At 50.8% G+C, this 18,133-nt stretch overlaps 1 protein-coding gene across 2 annotated transcripts in view; it reads right to left on the minus strand.

Moving 5' to 3' along the window:
• Positions 1-4,640: 4,640 nt before the first annotated feature.
• KLF8 (Kruppel like factor 8) overlaps positions 4,641-18,133 on the minus strand; it is a 62,351-nt gene continuing 48,858 nt past the window's right edge. For both annotated transcript variants that reach the window (XM_048514909.1, XM_048514907.1), the window contains 4 exons: positions 11,286-11,838; positions 10,217-10,319; positions 9,625-9,761; positions 4,641-6,158 (listed from right to left, as the gene is read on the minus strand). In XM_048514909.1, coding sequence (XP_048370866.1) covers positions 5,977-6,158; positions 9,625-9,761; positions 10,217-10,319; positions 11,286-11,802 — 939 coding nt within the window. In that variant the 5' untranslated portion in view covers positions 11,803-11,838 and the 3' untranslated portion in view covers positions 4,641-5,976. The remainder of the gene's footprint in view (positions 6,159-9,624; positions 9,762-10,216; positions 10,320-11,285; positions 11,839-18,133) is intronic.

Consider the following 18,133-nt stretch of genomic DNA (forward strand, 5'->3'; position numbering starts at 1 on the left):
TCCTTGAGCCTGGGTTGAAGCCATAAAGGAGCCTGGTGGGGAGTTTGGGGAAGGTCACACTCAGATTTCAAATGAATGCCTGACCCTGGAATCTCTGCAGGAAGGCAGAAAAACCGGAAACATCAAAGAAAGCCTGGCTGGTTGTGTGAGGATGTGGGGGAGGGGGCTGCACAAGGAGCTGCCTATTCCAATGAACTTTCACCTGTGATGCTTACGGCAACCTACAAAACACTGGAGTTAGGAACTGGTTGGTCCTCGTTTGTGGAAATGCAAATACAACACAGCTGCAGAAAAGAAATAAAACACAGCACAGAGTGGCTGTCCCTTGGGGCAGAAGCTGTGAGACTGCATGAAGTTGTCTTTTACTGTCAGACCCTTGGTCCACCCAAGTCAGGACTGGCTACTTTGACCTGCAGCAGCTCTGCAGGGTAGCAGGCAAAGGCCTTTTGCATCATCTATTACCGCATCCTTGGGTCTGGAGATTCCAAGGCTTACGCCTGGGATCTTCTGCATGCACGCCAGATACTCTGGTTCTGAACCAAGGTCCTTCTCCAGGTAATTTTTGACCTTGCCACAGGTTCCCATATCCCTCCATCTCATAAGGGTAATGGTACAAGTGAAATGCATTCAGTATATTTATGGTAATATTAGCACACACACGCACGTGTATATATGTGTGTGCATGTGTGTGCATATGTGTATTAAACAGCACATTTCAAAAGCTGACCTGGAAAGTGGACCAGGTTGAATACAATAGTAGGAATTAATTAAAGAACCCAGAAGTTGTAGAATCCTGCAGATTTATAGGCTCCTTATTTGTGGAATAAGAGGGAGAGGCGACACCTGTAGGTGCTTCAGGTGTTGCCCAGGCCTGATAGCCCCATCAATGCATAGCAGCACTAAGGTAGATGATGACTTATCTGATCTTTCTAAGTTAGCCTCAGATAATTAACTGCCTTCCACCCAGAATGGGTCACTTGCAGCCTTTTCCTTTCCTTTGTGTCAGTGGGCTTCTGTTTCAGCAAATGAACTCCTACAAAAATGGAACTGATCATTTCTACATGATTTTATAAACATCTGCCACATTCTGCCTTTTGCTCATATTTTGTGAGCTAAAAATCTGTCCAGCCTGTGCTCAACTTGCCTTTGAGAGTCTTTTCCTTCTGACTGTTCTATTTTTCTTTAATTTGCACTCCTCTCAACACTCACCAAAATAAAAGTTGGGAGCACCCGTTTTAAAAGGGGCCCAATAGGACTTTTGCCCCAGGCTCTGCCTCCCCCTCACCCCTATTCACACAACAGTAACAGACTCTTGAGTTGGGTGACTCAGTTTCTTCCACTGTCCCTTATGCAGATCCTCATGTGGATTTCCCCCAGAAGCAAATACTCACATGTCACTTCAACACCAATGTGTTTGTTTGTTTCCTCGACAACCAGGTACACAGCATCGGATGCGTGGTTAATTACCTTCTTTGATTTCAAGAAACCAAAAGGTGTAGGCTGGAAGTGTGCTGGAAAGGCTGGAGCCAGCAAGTTTGGGAATCCACAGCTGCTTGATCAAAGCATCAGCTTCACTGCGCCAGGTGACGCGGCCTCCTGCCCGCCAGCCCTAGTTGCTGATTTGTTGGCTAGTTGTCCCCAAGACGAAACCAAGGCTAAATAAGCCACTAGACTCTTGTCCGTTTTGAGCCCTGCTAGAAGCACTGGAACATGGTTGAAGACCTGATGTCCATTTGCAGCGCTGAAGTGTAGACTAGGGGTGTCGAATCCATTTGGTACAAGGGCTGGATATGACATAAATGTGGCTTGGGGAGTGCCTGCCTTGGCTGGCTCCAGAATGGGACGGGGTGGTGGTGGCGGCAGCACCTGGACCGGTGAGCCTGCAGCAGGATAAGGGCTGAAAAGCCTTAAGAGGGCTTTTCAGGCCTGCAAGCCCACTGAGGTAACTCCCCCTCCCCAACTCTCAGGTTGCCTCAGCCCTTTATTCAGCACCACATATGTTCCAGCTCCTCTGTAGTTTTGTCCTCATCCTGTCCCAAAGTGGGCCCATGACTTTAACCCACCCTTACCTCAGTCAAGCAATTCACTTTTTGCCAGAGTCTGGCATATGATGCTCCTCTTAAATTCAAATCACAACCCAGGCAAGGCTTTCTATTCCATTCTGCCTGGCCAGCATCAGCCCTACACAGCAACGACAACTGCAGCAACGGTTCTCATGGTTTTTGAGCACACAGGTGAGAAAGGGGCGAAAGCCTTCTGTAGATGAAGCTCATTCGGTAACCTCCCAATGGCAACCATCATCCACAGATATGGTGGCAAAACAAACCCGACAGGAGTAGAACTCTGAGCATGCACTATTTCCTCCCCCAACCTGGCTCCTATACGTGGAACCACAAAGTCTGGGGTGGGTGGGGGGACAGGTTTATGATCCAGCTGCACTCAATTACCCTCCTCGCTTGCATTTAATCATGTCAAGGCTGTGATTAAACAGAAAAGTCAAAGGAGGTCATTTATCAGACAGTTCAAGCTAGCTGGATTGTCTGCTGGGAGGTTGGAAGATGGAGGTTTCATCCCCCACTCCCCCAAAATACCTGCCATGGTCAATACACCTGGCCAAAAGATAAAAGACCAGCTCAGATTTGGGTTCACTTTATGTAATTTGGGGGCATTTTATATAATTTACATTGCACCCTGCATGCCGTGATCCCTGGACCTTGCAGCTTACGGTGTGTGTGTGTCTTTTATAAACGTGTATATATGTATTTACATCTGCCTAGTGAGGACATACCACATGCACAGCTGATGAAGTGGCTTTTAATCATGCTAGTATCAAAACTAATCAGTCTTTCAGGGGCTCCAAGAGCAGTTTTAGCTACAACAGAGTAATCTGGCTACCCCTGTGAAATTACCAGTTCAATTTAATTCTGAGCACTTTCTAAGATTTTTTTATATTTTAAAAAAACTTAAGCTATGCAAGCATTAACATGCAAGATCTGAATCTAGGCCAGCCAGTGCTCTTCTGCCTCTCTCCAACTCCCTCTGCAAAGCTTACGTTGCTCTGCTTTGATTCCAGCAGGCAATTCTAGCAATAAATCTGCTTTCTGGGAGGTTTGATAGGGCTTTGGCACCCTCAGTAGTTCCAGTTCTCTGTATGTGAATCCAGAAGCGCCCTCTTCTGGCAGAAAATGGCACCCACACTTGCAAGGCCTGATTTCATAGCACAGGACGAGGCCTGGAAGATTTTGGCCAATGAACCAGTCCTCCACAGGATATTAAAAACAGGGTTCAAAATCAGCAGCCAAGACAGAGAAACATCTGAACACGGCAACCCGTTTGGTGGTGGAAAGTTCCATCCAGTCACAGCTGACTTATGGCAACCCCAGTCAGTTTTCAAGGCAAGGGACGTTTTGAGGTGGTTTTCTATTGCCTGTCTCCACCTGGGCTGAGAATTCTGAGACAACTGTGACAGGTCCAAGGTCACTCAGCAGATTTCGTGTGGAGGCATGGGGAATTGAACTCAGTTTATAAGATCAGAGTCTGCCACCCTTACCCACCACACCACTATCTATGAAAACACCACAATCTATGGAAACTCTCTGTCCTTCTTCCAGTGCAAATGTCCTGCTCCCAGATAAATCAGTGGCACAACTCCCAAATGTGGACTACTCAAAGCATGTGTTAAAATAATTTAGCATTCAACCAAAAACATCCTACCTGGGATTTTTAGAAGGAAAAATATGCCATTCATTCAGAGGTCTCAAAACATCTTGCACTGAAGTATCCTTGATATTAAATGAGCTAAAACCAGGCACAGGCGCCTACCCCAGCAGGCAGGGCAGCGGCCATTTTGCTTGGCACCTAGCCCCAGACGCTTTTGCCAACTGATGAACCGCTTCACGCATTTGGCCAAGAGGGCTCCAGTCCATAAAAACGTCTGACCCATTTGATAGCTTTAAAGGTGCCACAAGATTCTCCTTAGTTCCTGCATCACAGGGGACGTCGTGAAGGCAACCATCACTTTGAGGAGCTCAAGAAATAATCAGTGTTATCATTTGCCAGAGAGCCTGGATCTGAGACATGCTGGCAAAGGTTGGCGCAGGCAGAAACACGAGAATTGAAGTAACTCGGTAAAAGAACCCGCACACTTGTCCATGCCATGTACAGACATCATTTCATGCCACCAACAAAGAACAGAAGGGGAGGTACAGCAGTGCCAGGTGAAAAATGCACAGGCCAAGGCAAGGCTGGCCCGGGTTACCAGAATTTCATTCCCTGAAGACCTCCCACATTCAACGCGCACATAAATGGCATGATTTACTCTTGCAAATAACTACTGCCTTCTCCAGGGCAGACACAGCCTTGGGCATAAGGAAGATCCTGACATCCCAGCAACCTGAACTACCACAGGTTGGCTCCCAAACTCCCCCCCCCAAAAAAAAATTCTCATGCCTTGATCTCCTTCAGCCCCGTAGAGGCAGAGGCCCCTCCCTTTTCTCCACCTTCCTGATCACACCAATCCTAACTGTCAGGGTGCTGAGCAAAGCATTCCTATGAAACTGGCACAAAGGGGGAGGGCATTTCCCTCCATGTGAATTTGGCTGATATGCTGCGTTTGGGAAAGATGAGACAGACACACAGAGCAGCTTTCTGGAAAACCATGTTCATATTTGACTCCCCTCAAGAGCAGGGACAAAGAAAGCGAGTTCTAAAAATCCCAACATGCGTCCATCAATCAAAAGCGGCCCTCAGACCTCCAAACCCCAAGTTCAAGTCCTGCAGTTCAAAGCTGCTGCCAGGTCCAGCCTTCTGAAAGGAGGAGAAAGTCGCAAGTCCATCCATGGGCAGAGGACCATGCTGGGAAAAGCTCCTGGGGTTTTCCCCCTGCCACATCAATGAAGGCAGAATGCAGAATCCCCCACACATACACCCATAACCTGTTGAGTCGTCACAGTTCTGTGTTCCGCAAGTTTTCCCTTTTTGTGGTTTTCAGCCCCTCCCCCATCATCTTCCCTGGAGCAAGGAGCTCCCTTTGTCAACCACCCACATGATCAAAGGGAAGAAAGAATGCAGCGGGCACCGAAGGGGGTCTGTCCTTGCCGCATCCTGATCACATCAGATTAAGTACAGCTCACCTTTCCAGCCCCCCCTTCCCCAAATGATAAAATTCAAACTCGCCGAATTCTGAAATTTCATTGATCTCAGGAGGTTCTGCAACCTCTGCTGAAGCCAGGCTTTTCACGGCATAGTTGAGGTCACCAGTTTGGGGGGAGGAGGGGAAGGGAGCAAATGGAACATCGAATTGCAAACTTTAAAGGGCCAAAAATGGAAATTCCCAAAAAGAACTGAATAGCATCAAACAAATCTTGGGCATTTGAAGACTGACAGCTGGATACCAAGTTAGATTTCAAATATAGACTTTGTTTCAGTGCTCCTTAAAACTTTTTTCTTAAAAAAAATTCATTCCAAGTTTTGTTTCCCCCCCCCTGTGTTCTAGTTTCTAGGGCTTCAGGGTTGGTTTTCTTGTGTTTGTGTGTATGTATATACACTACCAGAAACTGCAGGTTGAACACTCAAGACTGCAGTGAATGAAAATCCAAACTGCTTCCTGGAGAGATGGGGCTGAAGCTCAGGGAAATCCTCAAAAGCTGCCACAGAGAAAGGAGGAGCCAGACACAGCCTTCACCCAGATTCCCCTGCAGCAACTGCCCTGCAAACCAAACCATCCGTTCCAACCAGTGATGCATCCACCAGGTCTGGCCACTCGGGTGCCCACAGTCTCCAGCACTTGCCAACCCTGGGAACGGCATTGTCCTAGTTCGGGCTGCAGCTCTTTCCATGAAGTTCTGTAGATAGCAAGGACCGGGAGGGGGAACGGGGCTCTGTCCACAGCAGCCACAACGATCAGGCAGGAATTTAGCCAGCTGCGGGGACTGGTTCTCCTCCTTCCATGGCCAGTGGGGTCAAGGGTGAGCCCCCTCACATCATGATGTGCCTCCGGCGATGCAAAGCCAAGTGGTCAGAGCGAGAAAAGCTGCGGTCGCAGTCCGAGCAACGGAAAGGCTTGATGCCCGTGTGCTTTCGGAAGTGCCGAGTCAGCTCATCGGAGCGAGCGAACTTCCAGGTGCAGCCCTCCCAGGTGCATTTGTACGGCTTCTCTCCTGCAGGGGAGAGAGGAGGGTGATCAGGGGGCGCCCCATGCTCATTTCAACAGAGAGAAAAAAGCCAGTGGGGCAGAGTTAAAGCAATCACAGCTGCAGCCTTGGATGAGGAAGACTATGAGGGCCGACTTCCTTGAGTCTTCTACTGCCCCCTCCCGTCCAGTGTTCTGTTTTGAATCTGACAAGTGAGCATAAACTAGCATGGGATGCCTGCCCTCTGCAGATCCTCAAGGGAGCATATGCACTGTTAACTACACTAACTGGAACCATGAACATCATTAAGCAAATAAGTTTATTTTGTTTGCAAAACAGGCAAAAATTTCCCCAAATCTTGTTTTGCCGTGCTCACTTGCATCTCTGTACTCCCCAGGATTCAACTCAGGTAACTTATAGGCAACTGAGGCTGAAGAATACCCTGGAAAATGGGGATGGACTGGATGGTTTTTAGGTTTCCCCTAGGCACAGGACTGAATATATGAAGCTCCTGAAAGGTCAAGGTGGACCTCTGGTCCTTCCAGCTTAATATTGTCTCCTCTGGCTAACAGCAGCTCTCTGTGCACACAGGCAAAGAAAGCTCTTTCACACCCCCTGATGCCAGGGATCGAACTAGCAGCCTTCTGAATGCAAAGCCAATCAGTCCCTGTCCTCCATTCCAGGAAATCTTGCCAATATCCCCGAATACACACTTGCAAATCAGGAACAAATCAATAGTATTTTATTTTTTTTAATTTAAAAATCCAATCAAGGCCCATTCTTCCTTGCAACTCTCCTACATTCACGGAAGAGAAAGACAGGGGAACATGTGGGCCCTCGACTACATTTGCCACCTGAGCTGAGCGAGTCCATGACCTTTTTGAAGCTCCCTCTAGGAAAAATTAGGACTGGAAGGCAGCTCTCCCACACCCACACCTGTGGTTTTCCCTCACAGGTGAAACTCAGGCAGACAGCCTGGCTTGGCAGGGAGCACCAACTGCATCCCTGGGTCAGGCAGAAGGGGTTCCTTGGCTCTTCAAAGGATGTTGTTGTTGGTACAGAGGAAGAAAGGGGGCTGTGATGAAAAGCTGGTGGAGGGGAGGGGAGTTGCTAGGATACCGGAGGGCTGCGAGGATTCCAACCTAGAGGATGGAACAGGTTGCTAGGAAACCTGTGTGGGAGGATCTGGAGGATGGAAGGGGTTACAAGGATGGCTGCTCAGCACTGGCAACCCATGCTGCCGCAGCTGCTGCAAATCTGAGCTGTGCAGGAACATGACAGCCTCACTGGGAGAGAGCCCGAGTTGTTGCTGAGAAATGAGTTGCTGACTTCCCCCACTGGGTGTGTTTGTGGCAAAAAGTGATGATCTCAAATATTCAGAAGGTAAAATCCTTGGCTTGCCCAGGAAAGGCATTACAGAGAGGTCTCAAAGCTAGGGATGGCCTAGGAGTCTCACATGTGGCTCTGATAGAATCAGGGCAAGGTTGCTCCATATTTGGATCTAGAGTGATAAAATACAATCAGAAGCACATTGGACCCCAGCAGGAGTAGCCACAGCCTCCCTGGATCTGTCATTGTTATTATAAGTGCTGGAAGGAGCAGACCTGGAAATCCAGATATCCTCCATTTGAAAGTGCAACAGCAGCCATCTAGTGGACAGTTGATGTAACAACAACTATTCATTAAATATTTATATATATTGCTGTCAAGTTGCAGCCAATTTATGGTGACCCACACGGGTTTTCAAGACAAGAGATGTCCAGAGGTGGTTTGCCATTGCCTGCCTCTGTGTAGCAATTCCGGTGGTCCCCCATCCAAATACTGACCAGGGCCAACCTTGCTTAGCTTCCAAGATCTGATGAGACCATTAACCTGGACTATCCAGGTCAGGACACAATGCTTCACTACTGCTATCCAAAACAAGAACCCTATCATAATAACATCTTCCATTAGGACAATCCACAATGGCATAAAGAAAAGTGCACGCTGGTGAACCTGAAAGCCACCTTGCTACTCTGTTGGTTCTATTTTGTGGATAGAGTTCCTGGTTTTTAATTTTACTTTGGACTGATACACCTACCAAGAGCTTCTTACTACCATATGTAACTTTTAGGGCTGAGGTACCTTTTGTAAAAAAAACCAAACCCTTTCACTGGTGACAAAAATGCACATAACCCTCAATGATTTTCTTGGGAGGAGAGGAGAAAGCACAGCAAGAAATGGGGTGAACAAAGGGACTGTGGGTGCATTCATGTCAGCTACCATGCTGTTACTTTCACCAGGTCATCCTGACTGACTGGGATCCCTCCAGGATGACAAAAGAAGCCCGATTTAGACAAATAGACAAAAACCAAAGCAGGAGATGAAGAACTGCCTTAGAAAAGTACATTGACTATTAAGGGTTCCCCCCCCCCCCCCAAGATATACTTCAGCCCCCACTCCCCCTAACTCACTCTGTGGACCCAAAACTGAAACCAGCAAGTGTGCAGGGCAACCCTTTGCTTTCACCGCTTGGGCTACCTAGCAGCCACAACATGACAGAGGTGATATCCTAGAAAGGCTGCCTAGAACAGGGGTAGGGAACCTGCGGCTCGAGAGCCGCAAGCGGCTCTTCTGCCCTTGCACTGTGGCTCCACGAGCCGAGCCGCTGGCCCCATCCTTGCCCGCTCTGCAGGCAGCAGAGCGGGCGCACCAACTGCCCATGGTCGGCTGGGCCGCGCCGCGGGCTTCCCCTCTCACCTGCCCCGTTGGCGCCGCCAGCTTCATCCTTGCCCGCCCTGCAGGCAGCAGGGCGGGTGCATCCATGCGCTTCTCAGAATGAGCGGAGTAAAAGGTAAAAAAAATCCTATATGTATAGTGTTATCTTTATTTTCAACATCAAAAATTATTTGCGGCTCCAAGTGTTTTCTTTTCCCATGGAAAACGGGTCCAAATGGCTCTTTGAGTGTAAAAGGTTCCCTACCCCTGGCCTAGAAGGTGCAGGTCTGGAAAGATCTGAAGGAGGAGAGCAAGCTGGTTAGCAGGAGGAAATGGAGAGGCCTATTCTAGCCACAAAAAAGCAGAAAGGCAGGAGGAAGCGAGTGGAACTGAGAGCAGATTTATATCCCACCTTTTTCTCCTGTAAGGAGACTCAAGGTGGCTTACAAGCTTCTTTCCCTTCCTCACCCCACAATAGACCCCTTGTGAGGTAGGTGGGGCTGAGAGAGTTCCAAAGAACTGTGACTAGCCCAAGGTCACCCTGTAGGAGTGCGGAAACACATCTGGTTCACCAGATAAGCCTCTGCCCCTGAGGTGGAGGAGTGGGGAATCAAACCCGGTTCCCCAGATTAGAATCCACCCGCTCTTAACCACTACACCACACAATTCTGGTACATCAGTCATGTTTGGGGTACCTGGCATCTAAAGGTAAGGTAAAGTGGTAACTGGGGAACAATTCTAAGGGGATGAGAGACTGGTTTCTGTTTCCCAAGAATGCTTCTCCACAAGCACTTACCTGTATGTATCCTCCTGTGTGCTTTTAAGTGTGAACTTTTTGTGTAAACTTTGTTGCAGCCCTCAAAGTCACACTGGTGGATCCGCCTCTTCTTCAGGTCAGGAGACTCTGCCAGCTGCATCCGTCCCATTGAGGGCCTAGCCAGAGATTGGGGGGGGGGGGGGATCAGTGTACTGCTCCAGCACAAAAGTCCCATCCCCATCAGAGACTACACCAGTGCAACTTCCCAACCTCACCCCTGCCAGGGAAGTCCCAAGTTGCAGCCATTCATGAGTCCCACATATACGTCAGGTTGGCAGGTGCAGATCCATGTATAAGCTACTGCCCCTACCACCTCCTCCATGATCTCAGCAAAGGGGATCATCACGAGTGCTTTAGGGTAGAGATATTTTTGCCTTTGCACCTGCACGTAGATTGATGGGGTAACATTCAAAACTGCAAGCAGAACGGTGGTTGAGGGAAGGCTACTGAAAGTAGGGAACTTTTCTCTTTTTTAAAGAGATTAATCTAAAACAAAATGCTCGTACAAATTCCAAACCTTGGCTTCCATGAGTTCCCTCCCAGTACCTCTCTTCTGAAACCCAGTACTCACTCTCTCTGCAAGTCTGAGAAGAATGCCGGGCCGCTCTCCACAGCACTGTCTTCACTGTCACTGTTCATCTCCATGGGACACATGGAACTTGGGTCGACTTTCACTGTGGAGGAAAGTGGAAAGGAGTTCAGAGAAGAGACAGGCACGCACACACTGAGGGCTCATATTGGTTGCCGGACATCCACACTAGCTCAGGCAATTCCAAAAGGCATGCCGGGGGGGGGGGGGGGGTGGCACATGTGAGACTTCAGAATCAAACATTCTTACAGTTCTGACCCTTCCCCATCCCCCCACCACAATATCTCTACCGGTATCATGACTAATGGCAGGAGTATTGCTATGGAGAGTACTCTCACACTGCATACCAAGCTCTGCCAGATACACAGTCGTGAAAACCAGGATCTCCAGGATGATAGCTGTGTTTAGATATTTGAAGGGATGTCATGTTGGTGAGGGAGCAAGCTTGTTTTCTGCTGCTCCAGAGACTAGGACCAGGAGTAATGGGTTCAAGGTGAAGGAAAAGAGATTCCACCTAAACATCAGGAAAAACTTCCTGACAGTAAGGGCTGTTCGACAGTGGAATGAACTACCTCGGAGTGTGGTGGAGTTTCCTTCTTTGGAGGTTTTTAAAGAGAGGCTGGATGGCCATCTGTCTGGAGTGCTTTGATTTTGTGTTTCTGCATTGTAGGGGGTTGGACTTGATGGCCCTTGGGATCTCTTCCAACTCTATGATTCCAAGTCTCATTCCATTGATGCGCTCATGCAATTTTTTTTGTTAAAAAAGAAAGAAGAGCACACGTTTAAAGACCACTGTTCCCCCTTGGTTGCCTCTCCACATCACGAATCAAGGAGTCGGGCAATGGAGAAGCCCAGTTCCCAGCCAGCTTAGAACAGAAGCTTGGCCTTGCTGATCCCACTGGGATTTTCTTGGCTGAACAGAGCAGTAGGCAGACAGGAAATAAAGGGCTAGGCTAGCAGAGCCTGAAATACGCCAGTAAGACAGACAGACAGAATCTAAGGGAAGGTGGCCTCGCTCCACAAGCACACCAGACACACAGAAGAGCCTCACCAGAGCCAGCATTCTTGCCATCACCACCAATAAGCGGCACGGTGATGGCAGCAGTGACGTTGTCACTCGGCATCGTCGTGTACACCACTGGAAGGGACTGCACCACCACAGGGATTGTCTGAAGGTTGCCCATCTTGCTGGGGAGGTTGACGGAAGGGATGGTGTGGATGACGTGCAAGATCTGCTGCCCGCTGCTGCCCTGGGTGGACGCCAGGATGGACCCCGGGGAAAGCACCGCAGGGATGGCCGAGGATGAACCCAGCCCCGTGGGCGACATGGAGACAACGGGGGCCTGGACAGGGGGTGCGGCCAGCATGGGCGAGGAGCGGATGGAGGAGGGCAGCAGCAAGGAAGTCTGCAGGGAAGCCTTGGGCTTGTTGAGGGACAGGTCAACTGGCTCGGCCTGGGGCTGGCTGCAGTCGCTGGCCAGGAGCTCCTCTGGCGGTTCCGTTTTGATGTCGCTCAGTAGCACCGGCGGCTCAATGGAGCTCTCCTCCAGCAGCGACGAGGAGCTCATCTTGAGCAAGGCCTTGCCGTGGGTCGAGCCTGCAGCCTGCAAGAAAGAAGGGAGCCATGAGTGGATTGTGACTCACGAGGCAGTTCCCACAACCTCCACTTGAGGGAGCTAACGAAACATGGATGCTGAGAACCGACCAGGGAAGCTGAGGCACAGAGTGAAGATTTCATGGTGGCACCTACAATGTCGCACGTTTTCCCAACTAGGGCGGACAGCACTGCCAATTCATGTCAGGAGCAGAGAACGGGGAGGGAGGGAAGGGCTAACAGTCCTACCCTCACCCAGCACTCGGGTCCTGATCCAAACTGCTCTGCGCCAGGGGTTGCTACTTACAGAATTTGAAAGAGTGGGGAGACCTGATGACAGCAACTCACCCTGTTTGGCTGTAAATACAGAGCTTGTTGTCACATCCTATGCAGATTAATCTTTAGGAAACTATGGAGGATTAAGGAAGAATGCTGGAAACACAAATTTAAAGCTGTTGTGACTTTTCTCCAAAGTAGAACTAAAGAAAGAGTCGTTCTGCAACAGAATCCAATAGTCGTTGAACAAGAATCCTCACAACTGTCAAGACAACGATGATGCACACAAACACACACACAAATATATCTTGTGCGGAGAAAGAAGGTGACTGTGCAAACGCACAATTCCCTGGGTGAGAGCTCCCCACATGAAGCATTCCCCATTGGCCAAGCACCACACCCTGGACTTGGGAGACCAACATCCCATGCCACGGATGCAGCTCAGCCCAGTCAATTCAGGAAAAAAGCATGGATGCCGTCCTCCCCAGAGGAGAGGGGGTGGGGTGAGTGAGGTCAATCCAAACTGACTCAGCAGTGGTATTTTATGGCTAGCCCCTTGCTAAAGAGCCAGTTTCCAAAGGCCAGGCAGAGAGGCAGCCCATAGGAGATGGAAGAAGCCAGGCTGGGGAGACAGGAGGGATGGGGGAGTCACGGACAGGCAGTCTTGGCATTTCCAGCTGCAGAGGGAGGGCTGGCACTGAGCCTCCACACATGCTGCCGCCCCCCCCCCCCCCCGCCCCCCAGAACAGGTGGCGCTTGAAGGACAAAGAGCCCATCCCCCTGGCAGCAGAAGCCTCCGGCTGCACCGGTAGGAGCCAGAAATCAAGCTCTGGTACGCAACAGCCTGCCCCACAGCAGCAGCTCCGGTGTTGAGGGGGAAAGAGCAGAGGTGGGGGAAGAATCTGACCCACCTACCAGAATATGTCTGCTACTCAGCCCCACAATGCAAGTGTCTTTTTTTGCACCACTCCTCAAGAAAGTGGTAGGACAGAGCTCCATTCAGCCCCAGGAGACCTCCGGCAGGACATTTGGAGCTGGGGTCACTTGGAGAGACTCAACTGGTCCAGCAGAAGAAGCAGGGGTTTGCCCAAAGAGGTGGAGGACGCAGGATCAAGAGGTTAATGGGCAGATGAAAAGACTGGCTGGCTTAGCATCGCACAGACAGACTCCCCTCCTTGAGCTCTACAGCCTCCCAACACTCCTCGCAGACGCCTTCACTCTCCCCACTCTAAAATGTGCCCCTCCCCTCTGGGTATGGTGCCTCCTAAGTGGGGGCAGAAAAGACACCAAGAAAGGAGGGGGCTGCTGGCTCTTCCACTGTCTCCTCCGAGGCTCAAGCTCAGAGCACAAGAGATCCAATAGACTGTAAGATCCTTGGGGCAGGGAGCGTGACTTTCTTGCCAAAGTTCTGTGGGGCCCCAACACACTTCTGGAAACCTCCCTGATTTCCCTCCAGACTCACAAAGCCAGAGGAAGATCCTTGCAGACGCAAAACAGAGGTTTCTAAGCAGGCAAGATTTTCCTGCTGAAAAGGTGACAAACAGAAAGCGAGGAGAGGCGGAACCATGCTGAAAAACCTGTCCGTCACTGGGCCAGCCACTGCCAGGTACAAATAAGGGTTGGTGCAAAGGATACTTGTGGAGTCTCTCCCCATCTGTGGGCTCTAGGGTGACCCACCCTCACCTCCCCAGCAGATAACAGCACCAAATTTCTCTGCAAGATCTCTTGGCTGCCACAGCAGAGACTGCGGCTCTTAGGGTCCCTCTGAAGCCCAGGTATGCCTTGCTTTCCCTGCCAATGCCCATAAGGGGCCACCCACTGACCCTTCCCTTCCGCAGATCAACAGTTGGATACCTGGATGATAAAAGAACTCAAGGCGTTTCCATGCACTGGAACAGCCAACTGTGCTCGAAGGGGAAGGAAACTGAAGGAGGGGGACCAGCCAGAACTTCTTCTCTATCCCTCCCAAACATCCCCTTTTTTCAGAAAAGGGGGGCAGGGAAAGGCTGAACAAAAGACACCCCCCTCCTCCCCCATAGTGCACGAAGGCATGCACTGTGTGTTGCTATGGGAACAGCAGGGAATCCGGACTGGGCTCCACCCAGTGTAAAAGGAGGCTGGTGCAACTCACACCCACTTCCCCAGCTGTGGGGAGGGGATGGTATTTCTGGAAAGCCAAAGATCGTCTAGCTGGACCATTCCCTTCTCCGCCTTTGAGACGACAGGGGTGCAGGGAGAAGGATGAGACCTCTCTTCTTCATGGCCAAGCATGGGGAGAGAAAGGCACAGCTTCTCCCCACTCCGGCCAAGCGGCTGCACAGAGTGGTGCATCTCAGCATCTTTTATAGCACTTCAGGGGCTCTGAGACTGTCCCCCTCGGTTTGCACTTCTCTACCCATTCCTGGCTCACGCAACCAACTGTGGACTGCTTGCACCTTCTCAGCAGCCCAGACCTGCTTTTCCGTGATTGCTTCATTCTGAGCCCTTCCCTTCCGCTAACAATTCTAAGGGACTACAAGCAGTTAACACAAAAGGGTGAGGGGGAGCCACGGGGGGGGGGGGGGAGCTTCCTCTCTTGCTTCTCTGGACTCCACCTCCAAGGGTTTGCACAGCGAGAGATCAGGTCCGAAGCAGCTTCCACCAGCGTGCTCCAAAGCTGGAACAGGAAGCTGCGGCCAGTGCCTGTCATCTGCCATCACAAGCACAGCCTAGTCAAAAGATTCACAGAAGGGGAGAGACTGTTATTTGGTCAAGTGTATTGCATTTTCAAAGTATCTTCAAGGCAACTCGCATGTATGAAGATCAGAAAACTCTAATAAGGACAATGCTACAAAAGAGTCAAAATAAACAGAGAATTCTAACTGCAGCAAGTAAACCTGATTGAATGGTCAGGTTAAAAGGACAATCTTAAACTATCATGTAAATGATAAAGATGGAACCACGCAGATCCCTCTTGATGCCAGGGCACTACCAGGAAGGAGACAGAGGAAGAGTTTGGATTTATACCCCCCCCCCCTTCCTCTCCTGTAAAGGAGACTCAAAGGGGCTTACAATCTCCTTTCCCTTCCCACCCACCCCCCACAACAAACGGCCTGTGAGGTAGGTGGGGCTGAGAAAGCTCCAAAGAACTGTGACTAGCTCAAGGCCACCCAGCTGGCATGTGTTTGGAGTGAACAAGCTAATCTAGTTCACCAGATATGCCTCCACAGCTCAAGTGGCAGAGTGGGGAATCAAACCCAGTTCTCCAGATTAGAGTTCACCTGCTCTTAACCACTACACTAAGATGGCTTCCCTTTCATTGATAGCCACCTAAGCTCAGAAGGCGGGGGGTATCGTATCTAAGGAAGCCCCTCCAAAAAAGATCTCAGTTTCATATGGAAGAAGTCAGTCTTGCAGACACTGAGGCTTCAGGGATTCACAGGGCTCCACAGGTCAAAACTAGTGCTTCGAATTGTGCCGGAAGCTGCCTGGCAACCAGAAAGCAGGCAGGGCAAAATGTGGATGGAAGTGGGAATTCCTGTTCTCCAGCAAGGGCACCCAGTTTCACAAGGCACAGCTTTCCCATTCAGTAAGCCAGTAACCAGCCTGGGACACTCCCTGACATGTGATGAGGCTGGAGGCGGGACAAGAAGAAGATGGGCTCGTCTGGAAGGCAAACACCTTTAATTGTATCCTGAGAAGTGCAAGAGGCCTCCAGGAAAAGAGGCAGGAGGACCGGCACAGTTGCTGCGACTACAAGACCCCTCAGCAGCCCTGCCTGGAACCAAGTGGTAAAAGGTGCGTTTTCCTACCCTGTCAATCCATGCAGTCTGAGATGCACAAATGATTCCCAAATACAACCCCGACCAATCAGGGGGGACTGTTATTCTGTGTTAATAAATAATAGTAATAATAAATAATAAAGGTGGACCTCCTGCAGGGGGCAACAGATTTTATCCTCTCGGATCTTAGCCTGTTTTTTGCAGCTGTGGACACAGCCAGGAGCACGGAGTTTGAACCAGGAGGTTAGTTGGGGGGGGGGGGAGGGGTGTTTGTGAAAAGGGCGACTTCCAAGAAAAACTGCAGATGCCCCTCCCGGTCCACCGCACTGCAGGGAAAGGCAGGCAGACTGGGAGGCTCCAGGCGGAGAGGGAGGCAGAAGCCACAGGAAGTGGATTCAGAGGCGGCTGCTTACAAGAGCCTGTGAGTTTGCAGAAGGTAAAGAGGCTACCCAAGAAGCCGCAACCTCAAACGCCCAGCACTGCCCAGGAGCTGCCCCCCTCTGGGTGCTCAAGCAGAATGGCAAGCTAGGAAAGGGGAGGGCATTCCACCCACCGAGGAGTCCCGTCCCCCCGGCTCTTTGATTTCGATTGGGGACCCCAGGGTTTTCCAGACTCAGGGACTACTCCTTATCAGTCTTCCTACCAGCATGGCCAATTGGCCATGCTGACAGAGGCTGATGGGAATTGTAGTTCCTGAACATCTGGAGAGCCGCAGGTTCCCTACCCCTGGACTAGGACAAGGCTGTTGTTCGGAGACTGGCCTAGAGGTGTCCTGGCCCAATTTCCAGACCAGGGAGTACGCGCACAGGCGCATGCATGCTGACCCCCTGTCCCGGTGCACAGATGCCCAGGATCAGTGGCAGCACCAGCTGGCCTGTCTGAGCTTGGCACGCTGCCCAGCAGATCAGTGCCAAGCTGTGCTGCAGGGACAGAACTCTCCAACCACGTGGTGTGGTGTGAGAGGGGCACCCTTTAAATGTTTGCAAAGCTGAAGAATCCAGGACTGGCAGAGAAATTAGGCAAGCCCTCCCTCCCACCCCCCAAACACACAGTCAGTTCCTGGGATCAATGAACACCTCAGCAACTCCCCTGCTCCCGCCTTCCCTAACAGAGCCTCCGCTACATGCCCTACATGGGTGGTTCCAAGACACTCCCCTCTCCTCTTCCAGTGCAAAACACACCCCTCTGTCCTTTGGCAAGCCCAGGAGGCTCCCCTCCCCCAGCTGGGCCGGCCTCACCCACATCTAGCCACCCCCTCCCCTCCCCTCCCCTGAGCCCTGGCTGCTTGCCTGCCTGGCCTCCTCCCTCCCTGTCAGGAGCCAGGACAATAGAGCTCCAGTTCCCACCTCCCTGCCAGAGCCTGTCCTCTGACCAAAGGGTGAGAACTAAAACAACCTCGGCTCCGGGAACTCGGTGCTCCCTTCCAGACCCCCACTTGGCCACATTTCCAGCCTCTGCCAGTGGGGCTCCTTCCTTCCATCTGCTTCACACCCCAGACCCGCCCTCAGCCCCAAGGGATGCCAAACTGCCTTTGATCCCCTGTTCCAGCTTTGGGGTAAGGGTGGGGGGTGGGCTTTGCCCTTCCTTCCAGGGCACCAGCGGCTCCCTTCTGCTGCCCAGTAATTGTGCCAAGGGAGGCAGGTTGCTTGACCAGAGAGCCCCATCCTGCTGGCCAGGAGGCACCTGACCTCTCTGGGTGACCAAACCTCAAATGGGAAGGAGGTTTGGGGCAGAGAAGGGCTGGGGGTACGGCCTGGGAGAAGCTTAGCCCAAAAGCTACCTATTCACCTAAATCAAAATGCCACAGACTGCAGGAGAGAGCGTCACCAGTGCTTTTCTGGCAACCAGTCTGAGAAGAAATAATAACCAGGCTACTTTTAAAAAAACTTTGCCAATTGCCAGAATCAGTAGTAGCAAGAGGGATGAAACAGACATCATGTAAAAGATCCCTGATCACATCGCCTTGTTTTCTGTCGCACGGGTGGGACGGTTTTCTTAATTTTATTTCAGCTATATGCTTTTCTCCCTAGTTGGGAACCCACGGCAGCTTACACCCCCAGTGATGGGATTCAGCAGGTTCGCACCACTTCGCCAGAACCAGTTGTTAAAATGGTGTTTGTAAACAACCAGTTGTTAAATTATTTGAGCCCCACCACCGGAACCGGCTGTTGAATTATTTGAATCTCACCACTGCTTATACCTTTGTTCCCCCCTCCTGCATTTCATTCTCACAACAACCCTGTGAGGTTGGCTTGGCTGAAAGCACGT

The sequence above is a fragment of the Sphaerodactylus townsendi genome, linkage group LG13 (genome assembly GCF_021028975.2).
Source record: "Sphaerodactylus townsendi isolate TG3544 linkage group LG13, MPM_Stown_v2.3, whole genome shotgun sequence".
NCBI lineage: Eukaryota > Metazoa > Chordata > Lepidosauria > Squamata > Sphaerodactylidae > Sphaerodactylus > Sphaerodactylus townsendi.